A 27,117-nucleotide genomic window follows, 5' to 3' on the forward strand; every position below is an offset into this window, starting at 1 on the left:
AATATCACTGAAATGCTAACAAATAATTCAGATTTTTTTCTTATAATAAAAAGTATATTTAAACCTATAATACTTAATCATTCACCTTACTATGACAGATTACTTTTATCACCAATCTTCAGAATCATTATATTGCATTTTTAAGTTCTTGTGCCATGATAAGGATTGCTACTACAATCAGGTCACGTTACTAGTTGAATTTAATAATGTGATCCTGACATTTTGTGACAGTATTAGAATTTACTGCAAACCAGATTGTCAAGATTTACCAGAAATCAGTCTAGCAGGATCTACAGTTTTCATCCTTGCTCTGCACATCAGTTAGATAAACTCATCAAGTTTCTTCTTAGACAGAAGATTATATAAACGTTTTTGAATTACAGGCTCCATTACTTATGCCTAACTTGTAACTCATTTGTTCCAAACAGGTTTTGTAATTTGATTTTATAACAGGTTAGGTGTGCTTATTCTACATATATAGGTGTCTGCCAATATTGAAGAAAACACTGGTAAATGCATGCTAGAAGCAAATCCAGGATATTTGGATGTGTGCATATTAAGTGTGCAAATTATATAGCCGAGCTTATGATTAGCCCTTTTCCTCCCTTCCCCCTATGATTTGATGGATTTTTCTTGTGAAACTGGAATAGGATTACTATAAACAAAACCACATTGCATTTAAAATTTTGTATTCGGTATTACAGCTTAGTATAAATATTTAAATGTTGCTTTCAAACTTAGCAAATTTTTAAAAATACCAAAATTTTAAAACTTAGAAGACAATTTACATGCAACGTGTTCCATTTGGGTGCAGATTCTCATATACTTAAATACTTATAGGCTCGTAAAAGCACGTCCTGTCCACAAGACAAGTACAATGTTTGACATCCCACACATAGATTAAAAATAAAGATACAATACAGAATATTTTATTTGCTCTTATATTTTCAATTTCAGTAAGTAGGAAGTTATAAATAGCACACTGAATCATTATATGGTTGATACCAAGCCATGCTGAACTCTTCATACTTTACTCTCTTAAAGACATTTCTTTGACTTACAAGAAGGTTAAAAATGTATATACTTCATAATAAACAGATGCCCTCTCAGTGCAGGACATCACACAATGAAACTGTTCTCAGAAGAAATTTTGCCAAAATATTTCTTATACCAAACGATAGAATTTATTCTCCATAGCTACCTTCCATTCTTCACTGAGCTATAAAGTGCTTGGTTATTATAAATAGAACAAGAATGTCAAAGGAGGTAGCTAGTAGAAATTTTTAATGGATAAGAAACCTTACCAAGTGTTACCATCTAAAAGTATGACTTGATGCTTAATCCCAGATCCCTAAACAACCCAGGCAGCACATATTTCATCTTCTCTGCCATAAAAACAACTTTCAGGTTGCTTTCAGAAAATCCTAAGACCTTCACCTGTCTAACAGAGATTTTATCCAGGTTTGGATTAATGTTAAAAGTTCATAAATATTATCACTATTTCCATTTGACTGCTATCAATCAGAATATCAGCAATGCTTGCTGATAGTACTGTTCTTTTTCTGGCTGTATTCCACAGACAGAGAAATTTGACCAGGAGCAAACTTCCCCTCGTGAAGTTCCTTGTAGCCAGATAATGCTGTTGTACAGTAGGCTATTAAAAATATCAAAGGGGCTTGTGATACTTTTCAAAGTGTTCTACACTTGCACTTTTTCATCTGAAAATTCTAGTCCCTTTCTGTTTGCTTTACTGATGGTTTTCAGCAGCAGCCAACACCACACCAGACCCTAAACTGGAGTAATTGTCAAGCAGCCCTTTTATTTTCCTCTGAATGGCTCAGCAGAAGCATCACAAAATTTTTCAAACTTCTCTATTAAATGGTCTTTTACAGAAAGCTTGTACGTACATATGCTTAAACACACACAAGGCCATGAGAAAAAGTCCTCTTCATACAGTAATCAACAACTGGTATTCCATTTTATACAGCTTGAAAATTTTAAAGAATAAAGTTTCATTTTCCATTGCCAACAGACACACAGAAACACCTAAACCTTTCTGCTACGTATCAGTCTGCTGTAGTCCCAGCTACAGCAGTAGGAAGACATCTGGATCTCTGTGTGTGTACTCAAAACCTCCTCCTCCTCCTCTCCTCTTTAAACCTGCCTGAATGCATGTCTTGGGGTGACTTTATGATGTGTATCCCATGTCGCTGGCCTATGCCCAGGAATTAACTTTGTGCCTTTCTATGCCTCTAAACTGATGCATTTGCTCGCTCATGTAAGCTTTTATCCTTAGGGTAACGTTAGTTCTGCAATATAAGTAATCTTCTCCCACAATATTTTAAGTAAAGATGGAAGTAATTCTCTTCCAAACACTGTAACTAATTTACCTTTTAAAAAACTCTAGTACAAAATTTGGAATTGTTAAGAATTTATATATTAAGTCAGCTCCCCTCATTTTCCTGTGCATATATTTCATTATTAAATTGATTATTTTTTATGCACTTAAGTTATTAAATTACTGAGCTCAGTCAAGATAGCAAGTACTTACAGAGGTAGAGTAGGCTTCAGAGATGTAATTCTTACCAGTGAAGAATTCACACAACCCATACAGCATCTCGTTTTGTGAGACTTTCCACTGAAATCCACTGAAACACTCACTGAGAAAATGAGTATTTGAAGTATAATTCCTCTCTGCAAGTACTCATTCCAAAAATCAGTTACAGAAAGCCTGACCTACCCTTCTCCTGTAGAGTTCTGAATGTGGTATTTACTCATCTTTTGATGAAAAATTAAAGCCATAAAAAAGGGTTAACTTGCATTTCTACATACAGCCTAACCGGTACAAATAGTCTCTCCTGTGATCAGCGAGCTAATTTTATGTCACCTGGTATTGAAGAATGGAAAAGAAAAGATAAACAGCAGTTTTTACAAGAGTCACTCCTTCCATTTGATATGCCCACAGAAAAGACACCTGGTGACATGCCAAGAGTCTGCTTTTACAATGCATCTGTTAAAAATAGAAGTTTTAAGCCACTAATAAGATATTACATTCAAAAGCATTTGTTACAATGCTAATTGTCATGCATTTACTTTTTTGCATAAAAAAGCAAAGACACAAGCTTACAACATTAAATTTCATTATTTCACTACATTTTTAAAATTAATAAAGTGCAATTAAAAATGGGTTCCTCAGCTATCTAATTTGCTGTATTATAAGCTTTTAATGGCAGGTAAAAAGTGCCCTATATACTACTGTATTCAGTACATCACAACTTTGCTGCCTGTTTACTAAAGTCTTTGCTGAAACCACAACTGTTAATAGTTTTTTCATAAGAAAATTTTCTTCTGATGCATCAGGACATAACTGTAATAACTTTTTAAAAAATGATAAAATTTGAAGCTAATGCATTGCAAAATAAAATTTTAATTACACTAATTTTGTGCCGCAATCCAAAATACTAGCTGTTCTGAAAGAATTTGTCCTACTGCTCTTCAATTCTGGACTGTTGGCCAAAGTGTAGTATGCAGAGTTTTGGATTGTTTTTTGTTTCTAAATCTAGTTTTAACATTAATTTAACATTTTATTATAGCTTGACTTACTTTTTTTTTTTCCCCTATCAAACACAGTCTATCTAGAAGTGGAAGAAGTAGACCATTTTGATGAATGGCCTCTACTGAGACCAAAATATTTAAAATACTGAAATATTAAAATCAATGCTAAGAAATGATAAATTTCAGATACTTTTCATGAGTTATCACCCCAAGAGTTTCTCCAAATCATCTTCTCAGTTTTCTCATCCTACTTCCCTAAAAAGAAAAGCAGACTTCTACTTTCAAGCGTAATTCTCCAAAATGCTTGAATTTACTCAATTTATTTTAGAAAAGAACAAGCTATTACAAAATTATTAAATCACAGGGATCTAGTGATTTAAAAAGCAAAGAAAAGAGTATTTCATATCCATCTTTAAATCATAAAGATGATAAAAAACACAGCCTTTTCACAATTTTGCATTAGGTACACTGAAATCACATTTTAAAAGATACCAGGTTCTGCAAATTAGCATAAAAGAGAGTCTATTTCTTGGAGCAAAGCAAGTCACAGGATCAACTCTCACAGACTGTGGATTTACTGGTACCCAAATGAGGCACTGTGCTCACTCAGATCATACAGCTCAACAGATTAATTGCTAACTCTCCCAAGGCATAAATAGATTTTTTGTCTGTAGGCCTGTGAAATATTAATAATCATGGGGTCCAAAAAACACAAATACTAACAATCCTTGCTATCTCCCTTAAAAAGGCAGGATTGGGAAACTGTTTTAGAAAAAAGCCTGCCCAGCTGAGCAATGGAGCTAGGCTGTTAAAAGTGCATTTTACACAAGTCCAAACAATACTCCCTGACAGCATTTTAACTGGGAAACTAAACTCATTGCAGCTGCCTTGGTAAAAAGGCATTTCAGCCTATGCATTCCTCTTGGGTCTTACATCCAACTTCTGTAAGCGGGGAACACTGAGTCCCTCACCAGGGAGGACAGCACAGGGCACTCACACCTCTGACTAGGGAGGGGAGAGCTCACATCACCCAGCTTTGTCAGCTGGAGCAGGACTAGTCACCCAACACAGGGAAAATATGCTATCTTTCTGTTTGAAAAGAAATTGCTTTAACAGATTGCTACAATAATTGGGATGTGCGCTAAAGTCTCAGTGAAAACAGACACTTTTAGCAAACCTACACCAAGGAAAAAAACCAGAAGTTAATCAGTCCCAATTCCAGTTAAAAGAAGTGAAACAAAACAAATTTACACTTAAATATAGCTCTCAAAATTATTTTAAATAAAACAGAACTCAGAATTTCCCCAAATTGTATTATAATTGAGATTTAAGACTATTCCTAGATGGCAGGATTCCTCTCTGATGACTTCCAAGCCTTCAAGTTCACAGAAGGAGGAACTGAGTACCTATTGACAAATGTGTGGTATAAAAAAAATATATGTGTCTACAGAGGTCAACTGTTCCTTCTGCAGAATTACCATACAGCTTTAGAGGAGTTTGGCACAGTTGATACAAGAGTGTTTTTAGTCAACACCTCAGATTTCTGACTTGATTAACAAGGAAAATGTGACCAAAATTCTGAACACTTCGTATCAAATAGGTCATTTCTGTGATAAAAGAAAAAAGTATTACTGAAAGTTACACATCACATATACAGAAGATTTTTATTTCTTTGCTATTAAACTTTGAATCCAAATAGCCAATGGTTAAAAATACTCTGAGAAGAATTGCAGCCCTTCTCAAAGGTAGTAGCAGCAAAGGAAAAAGCGCTTCAGTAAGAATTATGCCATTTCCACGCATCATCTACCATATTAACTTACAAAAAAAAGTTCCATGGGGAATTTAGATGTACTATTGCATGTAACCTAGCACAGCAAATGGTAATCCTTCCCATCAAAATGAGAATTTTAACAACTTTTAAGAAATCATATGGTCTTATAATACAGCATTTTAGATAAAATTATTTCATAAATTTCCCAAAATGGTTTGCATTCATATAAGGCAGAAAAAAAAGCAGTAAAAGTCTTCACAGAATCAAAGCCAAATTTTTAGCTTTTCTTGCAAAAATTAAAAAGTTGTCAAGAATGAAATCTTGATTGTTATTCCTAGAAGAAACCATAGAAATGTGCCTGGAAAATTGCACCATAATCAGGAGTTTGGGGAATTTTTCATTTTCTAAAAAAACAGATATGTCAGTATTCACTGGATTTATAAAACATTTTAATCAGAGAAACCTGAGAAAAACACTTTGAACACACTGGTGGACAATAAACAAGTAATCAGTCTCCTCCTTTCTAATTTCTGATGCTTGCAACTGCTTAGATCAGGCATGTGGAACTCATCTGTGTGAGCGTTTGCTTTTATTCCTCACTGGACAGGATCCGCAAAGCGTGGCCCTGGGTGTGCAGGCAGTGTGGCTAGGGAAAGAGTAAGGTCAGTACAGAGGTAATACCTTGTTTCCATAATAGGAGCATTCCATGGCAGAAATGTGCACTGTTTCAGTGAACCCAAAATATTTTCATAGCAGAAATTTCATTTTATGTATGATTTCTAGGCAGATTTTCCATTTCTATGAGTTTTCGCTTCCTTCTGTCCAATAAGACAAATGACCTTGTAGCATCCTTTTGCAATTTTGACCATCCACATCACATTCATAATATCCAAGACAACACTTGAGATAATCCAGGCGCTCTGGGCTGCAAATCCTAATCTCTGGAAACCTTCTGTTCCAAATGAAGAAATTACATGGCTGTAATATACAGGCATGACGGCAATCCTCACCACGAAGAACACAACTGTCATCAGCACACCATTGATGATGTTGGCCTTTGAAGATCTGGGATATCCCAGTACTTCAAAAAACCACCTGCAAAAGAAGTGTTCACAAATACCAGGCAGACTTGAAGCCATCTCATTAAAACTTATTCTACGTCATGTTTCTTTTTAATTCATCATTTATTAATTCTTTCTACCTTTATTATTTCTAAATTATTGCACTGTGTCTTGGCTTAGTTAAAAATTCTTCTGCTTAGCTGTACTTTTTGCCCACCACTTAAGCCGTGTATGATATCCAGTATATTGCAGAATAACACAGAATATCCTGATATGAATTGTAAACCAGTTTACAACCAATGTGCATTTCAGTGACTATTGTGTAATATACATTCATAAAATTATCTTTTAAAATCATAAAGACATATTTATTACTTGCTATTATAGTTCATACCAACAGCAGCTAAAATTCTCTTTGTTTCACTGAAAGCAATTCTAAAATTGCATTTGGATTTGGTAATCCAGGTGGAGCTCTAATTTCTCATAATTGGGATTTTCTGACTGCTTCTGTTCAGCCCAAAACCAGAACATTTTCAGAACAAGACATTGTAAGCTCTTGATCATATCACATCTTGGAATATTATGCAATTAAAAAGATAAATCTCCCTCTCCATCTACTACTGGGTCATAAATGGTTTTTAAAAAAGAATTCTTGCAAATTTATTCCTCAGTAGCCAGGCATAATTTATCTATTGCCTAGCACACAGAACCCGAGGGTTGAAAAAGGAACAACAGACTCCTCTAATCCTTTGTTATTAACACTTAAACCAGAATAAACACAAGTCAAATTTGTGCAGCAATGGCAGGCAGAACAAGAGCAAAACAACTTAAATCACTGTATTCATAATGAGGGATGGGGAAAAGAATGAAATAATCTGGTTTTTTCCAGTAAGATACAAGGCTAAAATTATTTAACAAAAAACAGTTCTAAAACTGGTTTTAAAAGTAATGTTTAATTTAATTACCTACAGATTACAACCCAGGTAATTATAAATACACTAAAAAGATTTGCCAGACATCCAGTTCTAACAGAAATATTCCAGAAATTCATTAAGCATGCAATTAGGACAACTAAAATACAGGCACTCGAGGTGGCAGTCCAGCTCAGAAGCAGGATGCCTCACCACAGAAACACTGGCATGATGAAGAGAAAAACCTGATATGTTTGGTCAGACTTTTACAATCAAAGCCTTTACTTTCAATGATATATACAATGCAGAAAAAAAGTAATGTAAAAAATGGTTTTCAAACATACTGCAACATGCCAGTATAGGTAATTGGACATCTGTTTAGCAACTTCCTTCTCCCAGCAAATTAAAAAAAAAAAAAAGTCTGTAAATAACAGTTACCATTACAGTTTTACCCACACAGTTCAGAATTAATTATATAAATGCTGATACTAACATTAAATGATCTAAATGCTTGGCATGGAGACAACCTCCAATTAGAGATCCCTAACAACACAGACAGGAAATACACAGACAGTTCTGAGATTAGAATATCTTTTTATATTTTAATAAGAGCTCTTTTGGTAGTACTAAGAATGCAAACAAGAAACATAACGTAAGTCGTTACCATTATCCACTTCTTACTGTCTTAAGGGTCTGATTCACTTCAAATGTAATGGGAAAAAAAATCATGCACTAATGAGATGACATCCCTTAGTGCAAGGGACTTTATTATCTCCTGCAGCAATTTCTGCTTTTCTGAGAGAGTGTTAAATGTCAGTATTCAAAGACCCATAATCTCACCATAGGCATTTTGAAAGTATAACATAAATTCCTTTTAAGAGCCAGATGTACCACAATACCTCCTAACGCCACAGTCCAAAAGGTAAGCGTCAGTGTAGGAACCCACAGGAACCCAGCATGACATCCTATTTTGGTAGAAGCTGGGACAACAGCCAGTCACTAGGACATGAGTATCAATATAAAACCTTTTTTCTTCATTAAGTCTGAAGGAGTGTTTATTTAGTCTTTAGTTTCTCTGCACACAGAGCACAGGCTACGACACTGTAATCTACTCCTCAGCTGCACTGGGGCAGAGGAGAGCAGCCTTTGGAGAGCTCCATTATCTCACCCTCTCCTCCTCTATGTTTGAGTTTACCAAACTAATGTTCAAAAGGGATCTCAGCACAATCTTTTTTATTCGTAAGAGCTCTGAGGAATGCTACAGTGTCATAAAACACTTCAGAGATTACAGTCACAATGCAGTAATGGGCAATAGCCTGTCTGCAGGAGGAATACAGTTTCTATTTGCCTTATCCTTTCTCTAACAGACATCTGGAAAAGAAAACAGATGCCACACATGCATCAGTAAAGCAGAAATGCACTCCAAAAAGCATGGGTAAGAAAAAGGCATCTGATACACTGAAAGTTCTCATCCTACATTGCAAAAAATTAGAGGAAGAGGAGAAGACTGCAGCACTGCTCTGTACCAAAGCCCCTCACCTGAGGTGAAGCCTTTCTGGGCAAATTCCTATCCCCAGCTGCGTCCTGGTGGCTACAGAGTAAAGAGAGAGGCCACCCTCCCCACAGCACCATGAAACTCCAATGACAGCTTTCCCCTTGCTGCAATGTGTGACATTATCATCCTCCTTGTCTGATACAGCAGCAAATCAGGTAGAAACACTTGAACCAGCAGCCAGGGCAGGCTCTGACTCTGCAGGAAAAGCTTCTGCCCCTTTGTTCTCTAATCACAGGTGTGAAGATTTACTATTTAAGATCTATTTAAGTGCTCAAAATACAGAAGTATTTTTGAAAGCAAATAAAGAATATACATTCATATTATTCTAGACATTCATATGCATATATTAATATTGATCCACATGTGTGGGATATTGGAAAATAGACTTCCAAGTTATACAGGGCAATGCAATTCCATTCTAGGATCCTGATGACAATATTATCTTGCTTCTTTTCCTGGTCCACGATACCAAGAAAAAACATCCATACTGAAGATGGCTTCATTATAAAAATTATATTAATATACAAAAGTTAGTAAACAATATTTTATTTGTGAACTTTCTTGTTTGGAATTTTCATAAAAATCTGGCATTTCATAAAAAACCTGGCCTAACCTAAAAAGGAAGTCAGGGATGAATACATTAGTTACACTGTTGCAGCTATAGCAGCAAAATGTTTTCATAGCAAAAAAGACTTTCATATAGTAATCCTTAGTTCAATATATATAAATTCCCTCTCAGCAGACATACAACAACTATAAAAAGACTTCCTAAGTGACAGAAATAATAATGCAGATTGAATTTTAAAAGAACTATGGAAAAACTCCCTGACCACTTACCGCTGATTGACAAAAGGAGTGGAGAACTCTGCAAGCAGACGGAAGTTTCCAAAGTAAGCCAGAAGACCTTTGCTCTGGTTAGCAAAACAAAACAGACATACAAGAATCAACAATGTAGATGTGAAATTGTCATCGAGTCTCTAAGTGTACACAGAATGATACATTATCTCAACTTCTTCAATCAAACTGAGTTTGCCAGCTGAGACCACCTTTCTTGCACTTTCAAAAGAAGGTTTATCACAAAAGCTGCAATTGTCCTTCAGGTATTTCCAATCAGTAGCTTCTTACTTCAAATAAATCTTTATAAGACCTACAGTTAAACGGCCATGGAAAGCTAACTAGAGAAGACCTGCACAAGTAGTCATAGATTATTAATTATCATCATAGTATTACTGTCTAAAAGAAGTATAAGTATTTTTGACTTTTCGATGTTTAAACAAGCCCAAAGAGAAACACTGTATCCTGAAGAAAAATCTCCCTGCATTGTTTTAGGACCATATTTTGCGAAAGCGAAGACGAATTCTCGGCTCTTATGTGACAGCAGGAAGGGCACGTGAAGCCCTTTCTTCCCTCCTGCAGAGGGCAGGGGCGGCCCTTTCCAGCAGCTCTGCCAGGTCCCTGCCCGTGGGTCGGAAGCCGGGCACAGCTCCTCCCTGTGCCACATTCACACCACACCCCTCCAGCTGAGCCCTTTCCTCCAAGTGACACAGCACAGCCTTGGATCTGCCTTATCAGTTGGTTGTGCTGGAAACAGTATCCACTTACACAATGGCTGGGTAAACAGCAGTTTGCAAATGTAGAGATAAAAAGGTTGGGGGGTTTTAATTTCCATAGGTTTCCTGATCAACCTATGGAGTGTGTGGCATGATTCTTCCTTCCCCCATCAAGCAAGCAAATACCCACAACTTCAAGCTCCTCATGTCAGTTTGCACTACACCAAACAGAAAATCTGTGTGTTTAACCAAATTCTTTCCTATCCTCAAAAGTCAATTTGGAAATAACATACTTAGGAGTAACTTTCTCTGAAGACAACAGACTGGGAGCAACACACTGACATCCATGGGCAGAGCTATATCCACATAGTAATAAATGCTTCAGAAGAAGTTCACACTAACACTGCTTTCTGTTTCCTCCAGAAACAACTAATGAATTTTCTGTAATGGGGATTAGCCTTGGTAGTGGTATTTTCATTTATCTAATATTCAGCTCTAATTCACTTTCATCCATTATAATATTAATAGATGTAATTATCTTCAACCAGAAACAGAGTATTTACTTGTCAGTGTACTTCAGCCCCTTTAAACTATTACATGGGAAATCTGACAGTAATCTGGCATCTCAACACTTTTAATATTATAAGCCTGGGATTCACACAGTAGGCAGGGAAAATATCATTACGGTTGGAAAAGACCTTCAAGATTGAGTCCAATAATTAACTGTGCTCACCACTAAAGCATATCCCCAAGTGCCACATCCACACCCCTTTCAAACTTCCAGGATGGTGATTCCACCACTTCCCTGGACACTTGCCTGACCACCCTTTCAGTGTAGAAATTCTCCTACTATCCAAACTAAACCTCCCTCGCACAACTGTGGCCATCTCCCTTCATCCTCTCACTTGTTACCTGGGAGACAGAAGCAGAACATAAGCACTTGAAACCATTTCCTTCTAACTTTCCAACTAAATATTCAAGCTTGTGGTTTTATTTAAAACCCTTTTCTATAACCATATGAAAAGCTCTTCTGTCAAAGTCTCTTTACAGCAAAAACTGAGAAAAGTTTTAAGTTCAATGAAGTTACACATTTTTGTTGGAGTGTAACATTGAAAAGGCATGCCCTTACCACAAATAACCGATAAAAACATTTAAAAATAATGATTCAAAGTATAAATATGCCTCTCATTAATTTTTTTTCAACATTAAGCAAATGAGGTCTATAAAAGCCATGTCTTTAATCTCATCTGCTTATGTTACAAGAAAATACAGCACTTACCAGTACAAAATAGTAAGCATAGAGAGCTGCCAAGTGATGTATTACAAAAAATTTGTCACCAATTGCTTTCCAGTAGTAAATAATAAGCAACAGATCTACAAGAGAGCAGAAATAACTATAAGGAACAATTTATTATACAACCATTGACCTCAGAAGAGTTTTTCTAAGTTTTAGAGATATACCAAGATATGGCATCAGTAGAAACCCTCTGAATTAATGATCTCTGAAGAGAACATTTTTATCCTAAAGACTTTACTTCAGTCAAACCATTAAGCAGCAGTATTCTCCCAACAATTTCCACAAATGGTTACTTTCCACATCAATGGAACTACAGATGCAATAACCTTAGCCAAAGTATTTTGGAAGGAAAAGGTGGATCCTGAATCTCATAGTGACTTTTCACACTTATGACCCCAAAAATCTGGAACAAATGACAAAAAAAAAAGGCAGGAGGGTCTCCAGGGGGCATAGCAAGCATACAAATACGTGCAACAAATGCTACTATAGAGAACCTCTGAATCAAAAATTTAATTATACCAGTAAATAGGGAACCATTTACCAAAAATATTTTGCAAGAGGCATTTGGAGTAAGAATCATATTGGTTTTATTTAATCCAAATTTTCCAGTTACTTCAAAAATGACATAGCAGACCCAAGTTAGTGTTATAAAGAAAGCTTTAACATAAAACAAAGCAAAACAAACAACAACAACAAAAACTTTCTTATCCCATGATGGTCTGAGAATTCAGAAGATTTTCTTTTCTGTACTGAAACAAGCAATTTCTGTCCCTTCTTCCTGCAAATGAGTACTTTGGACTGGAATGTTATTGACCAAGGTTCCAAATCAAAGACTTTACCCCTGTGCCTTGATCTCTTTTATATTCGCTATCCTCAGGCAGGGCTCTACATCATCTGACATAGCTGCTTCACTTCCTATTAATAATTAAACATCAACTATATAGGGAAGTGAGAGAGAATGAGTGGCCAGGTTGAGATGCCTGTTCAAAGGCATTCATTAATTCATAATGAAACTTTAATGTATAATTATTCAAAAATAGATACTGATTAATTTTAACATGGCAGATGAAGCTATGAAAAAAAACAGACACTTAAACTACTGCACAGTAACTGAGTATGCTGATCACCAGATTATCACTTCCACTGGGCTGAGAAATCTAGTGTGAGATAACCAAGTCCATGGCCCAGTCTCTAACCAGAGACTTCATCCTAACATGAGAAGTTTTCACTAAAAATAGTCCAAGTCACAAGTTTTTGCTTTGATAAGCCAGTATAATCCCCACACAACAAAAAAGAAAGCTCCAATCCATTTTTTGTAGCAAAATTCCCATGCCAGTGTTAGTTGACAGAAAAACTAAGAACATAAAACATATGGAGGAATAAATAACATACCAAGTAAATAATATTAAATTACCATGTTTTATACATGAATAAATTTTGACTTAAATGACACTAAAAGATGGGCAGGCAGGATCCTATGGTATCGTTTGCCTCAGCTTGTATCGAGGGTTACTAAAATTCTTCTGCCAGCATTCTGAGGTCACAGGAAGAAACTCATGATAGAAGAGTTAGGAGTTGTAGGCACTGTGAAGAGAGTGAAGGGCACTGCTCTAACACCTTCTCAATTGGCCAAGGGACAAAACTGAGCTGGAGCTGGTGGTTGCACATCAAACCATCACAAAGCCATACAGTGGCATTTCCTCAGTGCTTGAGGAGATAGTCCATCTTTCATATCCACTAGCAAGATCCTGTGATTTCCCCACAACCCACAAATCCATTAGTGATTTGAAAAGCCGCAGTAGAAATTGTATTGTATGCACATATCACATCTTCACCATAGTGGCTCAGTATAAACATACAGGTATAGTGACTCAATAGAAATAAACAGGTTGTGCATGTTATATACATGTTGCATAATTACCAGAAATGAGGTAGCCTGTGGTAATAGCAATATTCAGCTTCACAATTGAAGGGTCACCCCTGCAAAGATACCAAAAATACATAGTTACAGCCTAATTTACAAAAGACATACACATCTCAAACACAATGCCCATCAGAACACATTATCCTTGGCTGATCAGTAAGGTATTATGCAATCTAGTTAAGAAGGGTTCTAATCATAAAAGTGGATTCCTTTCCCACCCAGATAAAAGATATCTACTAACCACCCTCATCACGATCAACCCCTGCCTTGGCATAGAGACTGCCCCAAGAGCCTTGCTAGAGACTTGAACTGACACGCAGCAAGCACTCTGAGCTGGCTTCTCAGGAAACTGAGGATAAAAGAGAACAGTGCAGTCAGTGCCTCTTAGCCCTTTAACTGACACTCTGTGTCTCCATTTTTGTCTTCTGCCAGTGCTAAAACTTTGGTAAGGATGAAAAACATATCTTGCTCAGCTGGCACTTTTCGTATTCATTTATAGGGATAAACAGAGTAGAAGGACACAGGAAAAGAATTATTTGCCAGTTCTTTGGAGCCAAAGAACCTTTGAGCAGAAATGCTTTTCGGAGTAGTTTCCACACCTTCTATCCCTTCCCTTTTGGTGCCAAACATTCAGCAGGCAAAGCTCTTGGTAGCACACACAGCTTCAGTTTCTACAGAATGTTCAACAAACCCAAACTTGTGAATACAGCTCAAGAAAGGGAAGCATCCACATTACAGCAAGCAATGTTTGTTCTTCCCTCCACTGTCCTCTGTGCACTCCTACTTTGAGGAGTTTGGTAAGCAAGTCTTTTTTCCTTGGCATAAGGATTGGAACTTGATTTTTTAATTAAATTGTGCAACTAATCTAGCTATGTTTTGTGTAAATATGAATTGAGCTTCAAGTGACAAGTCAACAGATTCATAAAACGTGGACTGCTCAAGACAAGCTGTGAAAGTAAGCCTTGCTGTAAACCTTTCCAGAAAAAAGGAACCTAACTGTGCTTACAGCCAGCTCCAATACAAAATCTGCCTCAGCCAGAACACAGTAAAATGCTATTACTTAACTATTTTTTCTTAATCCTATTGGAATTGAGCGGTGGAAGAGATTTCCTGTATTATTACAATCTGATCACTAAATTTTAAGGCTTTCTTAGTGTCTAAAACTAACTGTTTCCCTCAGTGAGAGGATAGTTTACAGGAAAATAGGACTCACAAAACCAGAATTCTGCTGCTAGGTGAAGAAAAATCATTACCAGGAGAGTTTGGAGCTTACTCCATCTGTTAAGACTGGCCACAGAGGCTCTTTTAACTACTGCTTGAAATAGGAACATTTTTCCATGGTTTCAAAACCTGATTTCATGAGCTACATAGGTTGTGGGCTGAGTGCTTCTTTAGGTTTAGACATAGAGCATAAACAGATGTGTTCTCATAATGTTAGCAGAAACTCTTTACATAGAGCCCTCATGTTAGAGCTCCCAGCTGCAGCAGCATCATAACTAAACTTTTAAGTGGTCCCAACACAGTTCAGCACATCACCACCAAGACTAAGCCTGTGCTCAAGAGCCTTCATATTCTCCAGAGAACATGCAAAGGACTGAGTATATGAAATTGGTTCCGTGATAATTGTAGACATGACTTAACTGGATGGGACAGGGAATGGTTCACTTTCCTTCTTTTTTTCCCCCAGAGAATGGTCACTTGCAACAAACCTTCTCTAGGCTTTCTAAACCAACACTTCAACAGCATATATGGCTGCACTGTCCATCTGTCACACCCCTTCAAGAGGAGTCCATGTTAGAATCCCAAATTAATCTCAATAAATGGAAAACTCAGAACTTAGTCTAAAATCTTCCAGATTTCTTGATCTATCTCCTTGAATAGAAAGTGCAATGGAATTAATGGGCCCTGATGTTTGCAGGCCAGTTTTGATGCAAGCAAGAGTGTGGAATGACAAACAGGGAGTGACTTGAATAAGCAAATGGGAAGAGCTCTCTGGTGATTGCTAAGGAGGTATGTGTGGCAAACATGCACGAGCAGATAAAACAAATGAAAGCCCACATGACTGACTTTTTTCCAACTTCTTTGCAGATAGAGTCATATAAAATGCTAATCAAACACCAAACTTGAAAAACTGTCATGACTGTGAACAGTAATAGGAAAGAGCTTGTTCTCCTATGAAGCTACAACTTAATCCACTTATTTACATCTTCTCCCTCTCCTTATCTGATCTCTACCACCTCCACATTTTCTACCGTGTGATCCTCACCACCACAAAAACAATTTCTACACCGTCTATGTTAGCTAGTCTCTAGTACATACAGAAAAAAAGGAAAAGTTTTATGAGAAGTCCTAGACCATCAAAAAATGTATACATACACAACACTGATGCTTCTCTGGAGCTTACCAATGCTCCAGTCTTTGTTATGATCTACTGTATCTATTTTCAGGCATTACCTGATAGTAATACCACATTTTCTCTGCACTGAGCCCAAACCCTTTGCAGGGTTCAATGGAGAACTTTCACACAGATAGACACTATCCAGATCTGCTACAGCTTTTCAATTTCACTTTTAAATGATTACTGTAAATAGCAGAGTTTCAGTCATACTGACTTAGTTACAGTTTACTCTTTAGCAATTTAATATGCTATTTCAAATCAATTGCTTGTATTTTATCTATTCCACTTCACAGAGACACACTGAACGAAGACATTAATACTCACAAAATAATTATCAAATTTTCACATAGGACAGACATAAAAATGAACACATCACCACTGCATATTTTAAAAATGAAACAATCATTCAGTACTTAATACATTGCAGGATTTTTTTTTCTTCTCAATTATGTTATTTTTACTGTGTAAACACAACATATATGTAACATGCCTTACCAGATATGGTCAGCATTAACAGCATCATCGTACAATAAAATATATAGGCAAAACCCTCCAACCACCAAGGCGTGGAATGTGGACACTGTCCTGAAAAAGAGATCACAGTCACAAGGAGGTACTGCCGTTCACAACTCCCCCTGCTTAAGGCAGGATGTTTCCAAAGGCATTCTCAACTGCACCCAGATACTTCTGTGGAAGACAATCATCTGTTCTCTATGCTACATCTGATCACTTACACAATGACAGGTGAGAAAAACAGTCAAAAAAAAGGACTCTATTAAAATGGGGTGGGGCTCGTGATATTAGATACAAAATAGTCTATTATATCTTAATATAAAATATTAAGATATAATAAACTGAGATCCAAATTTTCCTCTAATTATTCCATATATTAATGAATCCTTAAATACAGTATGACATCTAGTTCTCTAACAAATGTTTTCTGCATTGTCCTATTTGCTGGAAAATTTGTATGCTTTTCATACTCAGATTAGCCCAAGAGTCCTGCAACAGCAGGTTTCTCCTTTCAGGCACCAAATTAAAAGACCCATAATAAATCTAGTTTGGGTTTGGAAAGTGGCATTAAATGAAAAACCCTAAATTTCAGATAGAATTTCTAGTGCATTTGAAGTAGATTCTGGTTTTCAAAGAGAAAACTTGTATAACAAAAGGTTGTAGCTGAGTACCTGAGGTATAAGAGCTACAGGTTTATATCAATTAGTAGCTCACAGCTTTGTATCAGACAAGAGAAGTATAAAATCAAACTCACAGTAATCAAGGTTGCCTTGTCCCTACCTGGGTATTGGACACTTTTTTCCCCTGAAGACAACAGTCTCCAGTATACAGGCTGCATGCACAGTGTAGATAGACTCTGCATATTAACAAGCATTTACTTATAGAGAAATATCTATTTACAGAAGCCCCAGCAGGGTTTCTGCCAGCACACAGGCCAGGGCCACTCCTGCCCTATTGAGTCCACATGTATTCTTGGAAGGTAGAACAATGCAACAGGCATGGGTCCAAAATGTGTAACCTTCCTCCTCTAGCCATGGATTTAACACTGCTATAAGCTGCATCTAATACTGTGTAACTACTGTCTGCTTTTCCACTTTCCAAGTGTAACTAGAAAGAAAAAAAATGATGTGAAAAAATATCCATACTGAATCACGGATACTGTTTGAAAGATGAGAACTAAGTTCAATGCTGTGTGATTGGAAACACTTCACACCATATTCACAGCACCAACAATATGCACACAAATGTACAGATGCTGTATTCTTGTCTTTGTACATATTGAATACATGTATTTGGAAGTCATTAATAATTTAAATGTCCTTAAGACACTCTCAGGAGTGAGTCTAAGCTCTACCATGCAAGATTTGAAGAAAACATCTTACTTCCTACAGAAGACTTTGCAAAGAAAGAGAAAGTTATAATCCCTATTCCATTTATATTGTTATCTATTGGCAATATGGAAGATTCTGTAACTTTTCATAAAGGAGACTGTATTTACAATTTTTTTCAAGAGTGTCCCTGTGCTATATTCAGCAGCATTTTCAACAGTGTTCTAGAAAATGAATGGTTAGTATAATATGAGTAGTCAAAAGCTGGATGAGAACAATTAATAACCATTATAGCACAGGCTGCCCTCCTGCTCTCTCTTCTTTTAACAAAGAAAATTTAATTATCAGAATTTTAATGATAATTAATAGTTTAATTAAAAGGTCTACTCTCGCAACACAGGATTTAAAAGGATAGGAACTTTTCTTTCTTCTTGAAAACAAAGTACAGCATGCAATACTAGTGTCTGAGAAATACCTGGAATTTTTGAACTTGAGGAGAAGATAATGCTGCAAGAAGGAAAATTTGTCCTAAAATATAGCTCATTAGTTTACAGTTGCAATTTGTCTCTGAAGAGGCTGTTTATCTGAACCTTAGTGTTTAGAATACAAGCTATACACAAGTAGAGCACTTGAAGGGGGTGAAATAAAAATTTAAAAAAAAAGAAAAAGAAAAGAAAAAGCAACAGATTTCCTCCTTAACTCTGGACTTTGAAGCTTCTCTGTAGAAGACAAGGCAGAAGGGAAATAGTACAACAGTCCATTTTAATATGGAATCTAGGTCAAGCTATCAAGCTCTGTACATTTCCTTGAAATTTTTGTCAAAGTTTACATCCTTTAACCTCTCATTAAGCTGCAAACAAAAAAAGTTGCACTGCTAAGCTGCAGATTTGCTCCTTTATTATTGAGTATACATTTTTTTTTTAAACTAATTAATAGCAGCACAAGCATGTATTATAGGAGAGATGACAGGAATATATGCACAACAACTTGAAGAGTTGGGACAAAATATAGCTTTAAACTCACTTTGAGTGTCTGCATACTTTAGATGCCAGAAGCAATTACTTTATTGGTTCATAATTCTTGGAAGGTCAGAATGAACAAACTGACAGCATGGAAAATACAGTCAAGAGCTGCAGCTCAAATGCTTGATTACAAAGCCCTCCAAACTGTAACAATATATTTTCAATGCTACAGCTCATTTCAGGCAGATGCCCTCTTCCAGACCCAGCTGAGCTGATAAAAATGCATAACCATCCTCTGTGCCAGTTTCCTTAGCACTGCCAACAGAATAATTTGTGTGTGCACTCCCTGCACCAGTTCAATATAGGACAAAATAGCAACCATCTACTTTTAAATAATTTAAATTAAACCAAAGGATTTTACTGGGACATAGTAACTGTCTCCACCTGCAGAGGTCTGCAGAATAAATACATACTCGTCTACATTCTCTGCACTTGCAAGATACTCCATGAGGTATCTCTGTATTTTGGTGAAATACTGGAGTGACAGGGCAGTTTGACAGAGCACTGTGTTTGGTTAGCAGAGCTGAAGTAACACAAGCACAGCTAGCCTTTCTTTCCCTTCATGCCCTCCTCAGTTATAACATCCACAAGATGTTGATGAACCATGCTTTGTGTTTCATGCCTTCTAACTCCAGAACTGGATGAAGCCTGGGATCATGACCCATCTGTGTCCTAACATCCACATCCTGCTATTAACCCCAAGGAAAAAAAATGTGCAAAGAGGTAAAAAAAGACATAGTCTGGGGTACTGTATCAAGTTGAGCAGTTAAACACCTTACTAGAAAGTAGCCCAGAGATTATGGAGCAGCTTATTTCCAGCACACTTGTGATGTGTAAAACAATTCATGTTATTATGCAAAGCACTACACCAGCATAGCGCTACCAGGCATGGGGTAAGTTCTCATAAAGCCTATTACACAATTCAAGGGCCATTTGATGTGGCTTACAGACAATAGTTCAGCTTCAAATGGAAACAGTTTAGTTTACTTTCCCTGTCTGCCTCTATTGTTAATTGTAACAGAGAGATAAACCTAAGCTGCAGTGATACTGTGAACTGGCATCCTACACAGTTGTTCTGGCAGATAGGTAATTATTCGAAGATGGAACTGAAATCAAAATGGTGCCTTTAAGAACACTGCAAGTGGACATTTGCCAAATGGAAGGGCAAGGCTATTTGAGTTGTTAATGCTGCCTAGAACAATGGAAACCACTTTAAAAGTATCCACCAGATACTAAACAGCACTGAGGAGGAATAGCTTTAAATTAGGGGAACATCTGAAAAAATATTTTAAGGCTGTAATAGGCTACTCAAAGTCATACTGCACCAATTAATTCCAACTGGAGAACCTTGTGTACTATACAGACCCTTTCAGAGTAGTATGTTGCAAATAAAACCTCATTGATCATCCCATTTTCAATTACTATCTTAGGCTTCCTTTACAGCTTAAAAGATTCACTGGGTCAAACAAGTTTCTAAAAGTCCTGTATCTGAGGAGACAAGTGTAATGCAGGTAGATCCATCCCACTGATGGAAGCGCAGAAACACCAAGGGATTGAGGAATGTTTTAGGACTGAGTTTCCACAACTCCTTCCTGCACGTGCACCTTGTGTCTGCTACAGCTTCCCCCTCCTCCTCCTCTTGCAGTCTCGTTCCCCAGCACCACACACGTGTACCTGACTCTCTTCAATACTCCACCAAAGCTTCATTAAATTCCTTGGAAAACATTAACTTATATAAAACGGTTTATAGTGTAGTAACACCAAGAGAACAGACAGCAAATTGTTTTGCTCCCAAAAGCATGACCAGAGATACACTGGGATTTAGAATAAATTGCAATAATTTTGATTTTCATATATGTTTGAAAAGGAATTTTATATCTCCTCTCTTTACTAGAAGCATCACAGAGCATCCCTTCAGCTTATTACCTCTCACCAGTTTTCTTTTTTTACTCACCTTCACTTGGGCATCACTGTCTAAAAAAGCGTTTAATGTACGAGTGTTTGTAATGCTGTGTTTCCATGAAAGGGCCTCAACCTTTCACATGCATAATTTCTTCAGTGCCTGGAGCCAGCCATCTGATCTCAACAGACATTTAACTAATAGGGCTTTCTTCAGTCTTACACATACACACACAGATGGTTCAGGTGTCCATGATTTCAGGTAGGTCAGTAGCTGCTGTTGTTTTGAACATCCTACCTTGAATTCCATTCGATCTTCCTTTTTTGGCTGAGATTGTTAAAACCAGGTGTTATTCGTGTTGACATCCAAGAACTTAAAACATGGAACAGGAGCTGAAATACAGTAAAACTGGCCACAGCAATGCCAATAGTCAGGTTGCTGAAGTAAGCCATTGTTCTTCAGCCTGTGAAGAGAAGTAGAAGGTAATTTCACTCTGTTCTCCATTTAACTATTTTAAGCAGACACAGAAAGTGTTTTTGACACCAAACTTGTCAACAGAAATATTATTCACTAAAAGTTTCTACCTGTTCAATATTTCTACTTAAATATTAACAGTATAAAGTAGGCCCAAACATTTAAAATAAAAGTTGCATTTTGGTTTTGTTTTTAACATTTGCATATTATACATTTTTGTGGCCTAAAATTGCGTATGTTTTATCTACACAGAAAGGGCAGTGGAGACCACTGACCAGCGCAACCACCAGCTCTGAAGCCTTCACTCCTGTCCCAAGAAGCTCTAAAGTTAAAACTTGTTTCATTATTGCCAGATTGACTGCTGCCAACACAATTTTAAAGTGCAACAAGGAAATCTGCTAAGCATAGAAGAGAGGTTTTTGGGTCAGCTCAGAGAAGCAATATCCTCACTGCAGCTCTGTTTGTACACTTCCAGAGGCAGTAGTTCCCAATTCACACTGTGTTCACAGTTGAGAGCTTGTCCTTGTGATAGTCTGCAGGCTCTCACATTTGAGCTTTTTTCGTTCACAAAATTCCAAACTTCGCACAATTTCACACACACTGAAAGGCTTCCTATCATCACAGCTGATTGGCTTTTCAGTTGCTGGTTGTTCAGCTATTTCATGAGGTCTAAATACCAAAACAATTCCAAACATAAGTGTCAGTCTCTAAATGCTTCAGCCATTTCTTCTGAGTCATCAGTATTTGCAACACTGAATGATATTTTCCCAGAAGCCACAAACTTCTGACATACATCTCCAATTTGACAGTGAAGTGGTTTATACTCCAAGACTGGCAAAAGTAACAAACTCAAAAAAATGTCAATTTATATTACATTGAACAGAAAAGGGGGAAAAAAGCCAAATGGCTTCATTTCAAATATTTAAATAATTATTTTAATATCTGTAAAAACCTGCTGTCACTTATTTTAGTTTTATTTAAGAAAATATCTAAAAATAAAATGAAGATTTTTAGGATAGCATAATTTGATGTTACTACAGAAACCTAATGGTCAACAAAAGTGATCCGATTATATAATACATTTATGTCCACCTTTATTTCACATGCATTACAGACTGACTGAACATGCCTTAGATTTTCGCAACTCTATCTGCATTGCCGATGGTAAGAAACTTGAACTTCAGGAGAAAAAAACTGAAAAAAAGTCCACCATAATAACAAAATAACAACTTTTTAAAAAATTAAGTACACTGTTGTCACTTTGGGGTGTAAATGGTGAGTATATTGAAATACATTTATCAGAAAAAATATACTTTCATCTTCAAAGATTTAGAAACAGAAGGTTCAATGGTCTCAAATTTCTCCCCCTCAACCGCTTCCTTTTCTATTTAGTCTCCCCAGAACTGAAGTTAATAAAACTTCCTCTGACTAGTACCCACAGAGCTACATGTATAAAAACAGAATGCAGGACAAGTAAGAGCAGAATTTACTGAGTGAAACCTGCCTCTATCATCGAGATTTCAAGTGCTTACTTCAGACCAGCTTTAATTCTGTCCTAGGGACTCCACAGCTCTTGGAACATATTTGATGTGCTCCTAGGGCCTATCTTCCTGCCCAGTTGAACCCAAAAGGAATCCACCTTGCATGCTCTGGGACAGCTACGCAACACAAATCAAAGGGGGTGACCAGATGCTACAGTTTGTAAGTGCATTTTTAATCCAAACTAAAACCTTCATGTACACACGCTGCAGTGCATTGTATCACAATTGATTCCAGTTGTTTTCTGATGACCTGTTCTAATGCAGCAGCATATAAATCCTGCATACTTTTTAATGTTACTCTATCAACACCTCCAATTTCAATTACTATCCTGAATATTCAGTATTCTCGATTCTCCACATATTTCTCCCTTTGCCTCCACTGACCAAGAAGATACAAAATACAAACCAAACCTTATACCTTTTTCACATAGTTTAAAGTACCAGAGACAATGGGTGTTAGGCTAAATTTTCTAAAAGCTTACCATTTAAAGAATAAAACAATCAATTTAGTATCTACCAATTTAAAGCCGCTGAGAAGCACTGCACAGTGTCCAATTCCAGATTCTACCCCCAGGGACAAAACTTTGTTATTACGTTATCTCATTTGTAGCAACCAAGTCTTCTCTTGGACCATGTAAGGAAAAAAAACTCAGTTGGTTTAATTAATGAAGGAAGCTGAAATCCAGGTTAAGTACAATTCTCTTCAGAAAAATGGCAAAACCACTGAGCATCAATCACACCTACTTCATCCTTTTGATAAAATACAGCAATTCTCATGATGCTACATTTTATTCATCTGCAGTGACTGCACTAGTACCTCTGAGTTTCAAAGACATTGACAATCTCTTGGACAAGAGAAAACCATGTTTTGTTTTGTTTCCTTAGTACCAGAAGATTTTATTAGATAAGTAATGCTTCAGCATTTGACAGGTGTTCATTTTAGTACAGATTATGGAATTAAACAAACCTTCCAACCATCCCTTGAAAGAAACGCATTAGAAGACTAATCTTTCTCCTAAGGAGCCTGTGGAGGGAACTAATTTTTAAAAAAGGTACTTGCGTGGAAAGCGTATGATCTGACTTTCAGCAAATGCAGAACCATGAGGTCCACAAAGGAGAAACCAATGACGGTTTTAGAGATGAAGAGAGGCAGAGAAGAAATTAATCACTAAGCCTCTGTGGTTGGTGTCACAGACACTCAAGTTTTTGCAAGTCTGATTTCATATATGCTTATCAAGATGCTGTTTAAGTATATTAACTACCAAGTGCAGAATAATTTCATGTTTTACTTCAGCAATTAAGAGTGTCATATTTTAATTCAATTCAAGGACCAGCTGTAAATATAGCATTTCACATGTGACGGAAAAACAGTTCAGCTATAAACACTTTATCATATCTGTAGGTTATTTTCTCATATCTCTAGGTTGTTTTCAACTGTATCCTGTTTAACATGAAAATTAACTGTTGTTTACCAGATATTCTTTCCATTTACAAGAAAAATTATGTGCGTTGCTGAACCTAAACGGTTTGTTGCATTGTGCTTGTTGACTTAAAACAAGCACAATAAGCTTCTGATTACAAATTTCTTTGACAGAGGCCAAAGTCAGTAAGCCAGGCAGCTTCAAATACACTGTGGGATTTTTTCCAAATATCTTCTTGTAGCTGTACAGCAAAGTCTGATCAAGATACAGAACTTCATGGATTATACATGAGCAGACACTTTATCACCCAAACTGCATAGTCATTGATTACTGTTCTGTCAGCTGATACAGGGTTTGAGTTAATGGGAGGCTGGGTGGGGAGGAGGTTTAGTGTAACTACTTTGTAATTCAGGAAAAACAGTACTGTATACAGGTTGGTTCTTCACCATTAGTATTTGCCTTGCTTACTCAAAATTACTGTCTTAACCATTCAGTTAACTACATATGATCAGAACTTCACTCTTGCAGCTTTTCAATGTAGTCTTTAGGTAAGTAAATATTACCAAATATTTGAAACTAACATTTTTCAGCAAGGTATTGCTTACATGCCTAGTGTGATTTCAAACTACTCTATTGACCCAGTAACTCTGGAAAGGTTAATAACAAAGGGTTTTTCATCATACTCCACAAGAGCTAAAAATACATTGGTTTTCATTTGCTATTAACAAATATGCAGTGGTTTTCCTGCAATTCTGTTTCTACTTGAAATTTAGAAGAAAAAACTCAACAATATTAAGATGCAACATCCATTCATCCCAATATGAAAACACTATGAACTCCTGATAGAAACAGGTTGGCACTTAATGAAAGAGTATAAAGGAGCAGAAGAGTTATCAAGTGTTGTACCATCAAAAGCATTTAGCATTTATGCTCTCCTCATCTTACTGTTTCCACATCAATTTTTCACATCACAAAAATAAGAAATGTAGCAGTATAGCCACAAGACATGGTAAGAAGGTGCAGTGGAAGGTTTAAGGCCCACAGCCCTTACTTTGCTCGAGACCGGATTTCAAGATGAGTTGGATCAATTTCCAAACAAGATTACACCGTAAAGCTGCTAGTGATACCGGGACATCGCATGAAGTACTGTGCTCTCCTGATCCGCTTAAAACTGAAAGCCAAATCCAATAGCTGTAAAACTTGTCACACCTATGTGCAGAGAGCAACATTGGACTACTGACTGTTTGCACACTTGATAATAAGCCCAGTAATAAAACATCTGCAGTGCTGGAGCTTTGCTGTGCACTTGGTTCTGAATGGTAGTTCCTATTATTGATATCTTACTTACCTCAGTAAGCAGCGTTAAGGAGAACCGCAACAAAATTCAAGCTACTCACACTTAAGCCATTCCCTTTTCTATTTAAGGCTATTCACACCCTAAACTCCACTCAGCTTTCTGCTCTTAAAACACCAAAGAAACCAGCAGATAAGGTACGCTTTTCATAAAGACAAGGTAGCCAACGTGAGGTGCCCGCTGATACCATTTACCGAATTTCCTCAAACCCCGCAAGCAGTCTGGAGTCGCAAAGCCCCCGAGAGGGAACCCGCAAGACTTGGTGGGCGCGGAGGGCCCCCAGGCTGACCCCGAGGGGCGCTGCCCCCGAGCCGGGCATTACCTCGCCGTCCCGGTCACCCGCGGCGCCCGCCGTTTGCACCGACCCGAGCGGCCGCCGGGCGGGCGGGCAGGAGCGCGGAGGCAGCGGGCAGGAGCGCGGAGGCAGCGGGCAGGAGCGGGCAGAAACGCGCACCCACCGCGCTCGTTCCGGCCGCGGGCAGGCGCTGCCGCGGCGGCGGGAGGAGGCGGCCCCGCGCAGCCCTGCGCTGTCAGCGCGCCCCGCGCCGCCGGCTGCGGCCCTCGGTCCCCGGGGACGGCCCCGCGCCGAGGGAGGGAACGGACCGCTCCGCGCAGCCCCGCGGGGCGGGGGAAAGCGGCCGCGCCGCCCCCGCCCCGCCAGCCCCGGCCTCTCAGCGCCCCAGCGCCCTGATTCCCCACCCGCCGCACCTGGGAGCGGGGCTACGGGGGCTGCGGCGCCGCCTTCTCCTCCTCCATGCCTTCCCCGCGGTGTCGGGGACGGGACAGCCCTTCCTGGGCGCAGGATGCTCCGGCGGGGATCGGGTTACGGCAGCCGTAGCCTTAAAGGGGCCGAACCGCCGCCGCCACCTGCCGCCGGGCTCCGCTCGCCGCCTCCGAGGGGACGCGGCTTCCCCGGACCCTCCCTCCCTCCCGCCCGCCCCGTGCTGGCGGCCGCCGCCCCCTCTCCGCAGCCGCCCCCTCTCCGCAGCCGCCCCCGCCAAGGGCCGCGCAGAGCGGGGCTCGCTAGCCCACGGAAATCGCCCGGGAGCATTCCGCAGCTCCTCAGCGCGACCCGGACTCAGCCGCGGTGACAGCGCACGGCCGGGACCGCCCGCGCGGGCAGCGAGCCCCGCCGGCCACCCCGGCTGCCACCGCCGCCCCTGCGAGCTGCCAGCATGGGCTCACGGGGCCCTGAGCGCTGCTGACTGTACATGGTGTTCGTGTTGGGGCAGGAAAATGGCCAGTCAGGCACAGCACCTCACCTTCCAACAACATTTTAGTCAGTGTGTCTTTCAAATACACAGCCCGGTTGTCTGAAATGTGTCACGGGAAAAATGCTGATGTGACCGTTCGTGCCTTAGGAATGCATTTATGCACTCCTTGGGAGCACTGTACAGCACAGAGTACTGCCAATACTTGCTCTTTTCTAAATTCAGTGCAGTGATTTATAACAATTTTTTTTTTATTTTACATTTTTGAGCTGTTGTGTTGAAAAACAGAAGCAAAATTACATTGGCAAAATTACATTGACAATATTAAATA

At 38.4% G+C, this 27,117-nt stretch overlaps 1 protein-coding gene across 2 annotated transcripts; it reads right to left on the reverse strand.

Moving 5' to 3' along the window:
- Positions 1 to 3,843: 3,843 nt before the first annotated feature.
- Positions 3,844 to 26,384, reverse strand: LOC309576270 (TLC domain-containing protein 4-B-like). Of its 2 annotated transcripts, none has more exons than XM_082287458.1 (7): positions 26,284 to 26,384; positions 21,083 to 21,248; positions 16,518 to 16,607; positions 13,622 to 13,680; positions 11,683 to 11,777; positions 9,691 to 9,764; positions 3,844 to 6,421 (listed from the first exon to the last, which is right to left on the reverse strand). In XM_082287458.1, exons 2-7 carry the CDS (start codon positions 21,235 to 21,237, stop codon positions 6,106 to 6,108), a joined length of 789 nt encoding a protein of 262 aa, XP_082143584.1. In that variant the 5' UTR covers positions 21,238 to 21,248; positions 26,284 to 26,384; the 3' UTR covers positions 3,844 to 6,105. The 2 variants fall into 2 exon arrangements, with proteins under 2 accessions (XP_082143584.1, XP_082143585.1); XM_082287459.1 differs by lacking the exon at positions 26,284 to 26,384 and adding an exon at positions 25,898 to 26,032.
- Positions 26,385 to 27,117: the final 733 nt, after the last annotated feature.

The sequence above is a fragment of the Coloeus monedula genome (genome assembly GCF_965178545.1).
Source record: "Coloeus monedula genome assembly, chromosome: 9".
Taxonomy (NCBI): domain Eukaryota; kingdom Metazoa; phylum Chordata; class Aves; order Passeriformes; family Corvidae; genus Coloeus; species Coloeus monedula.

Excerpts from the sequence above, each read along its gene's own strand:
- LOC309576270 (XM_082287458.1), bottom strand. The coding sequence starts at position 21,237 with ATGGCTTACTTCAGCAACCTGACTATTGGCATTGCTGTGGCCAGTTTT. Across the intron at positions 13,681-16,517 it reads GTTAATGCTGACCATATCTG|GGGTGACCCTTCAATTGTGA; the intron begins GTAAGGCATGTT and ends GTATCTTTGCAG. Across the intron at positions 11,778-13,621 it reads CACAGGCTACCTCATTTCTG|ATCTGTTGCTTATTATTTAC; the intron begins GTAATTATGCAA and ends GCTCTCTTGTAG.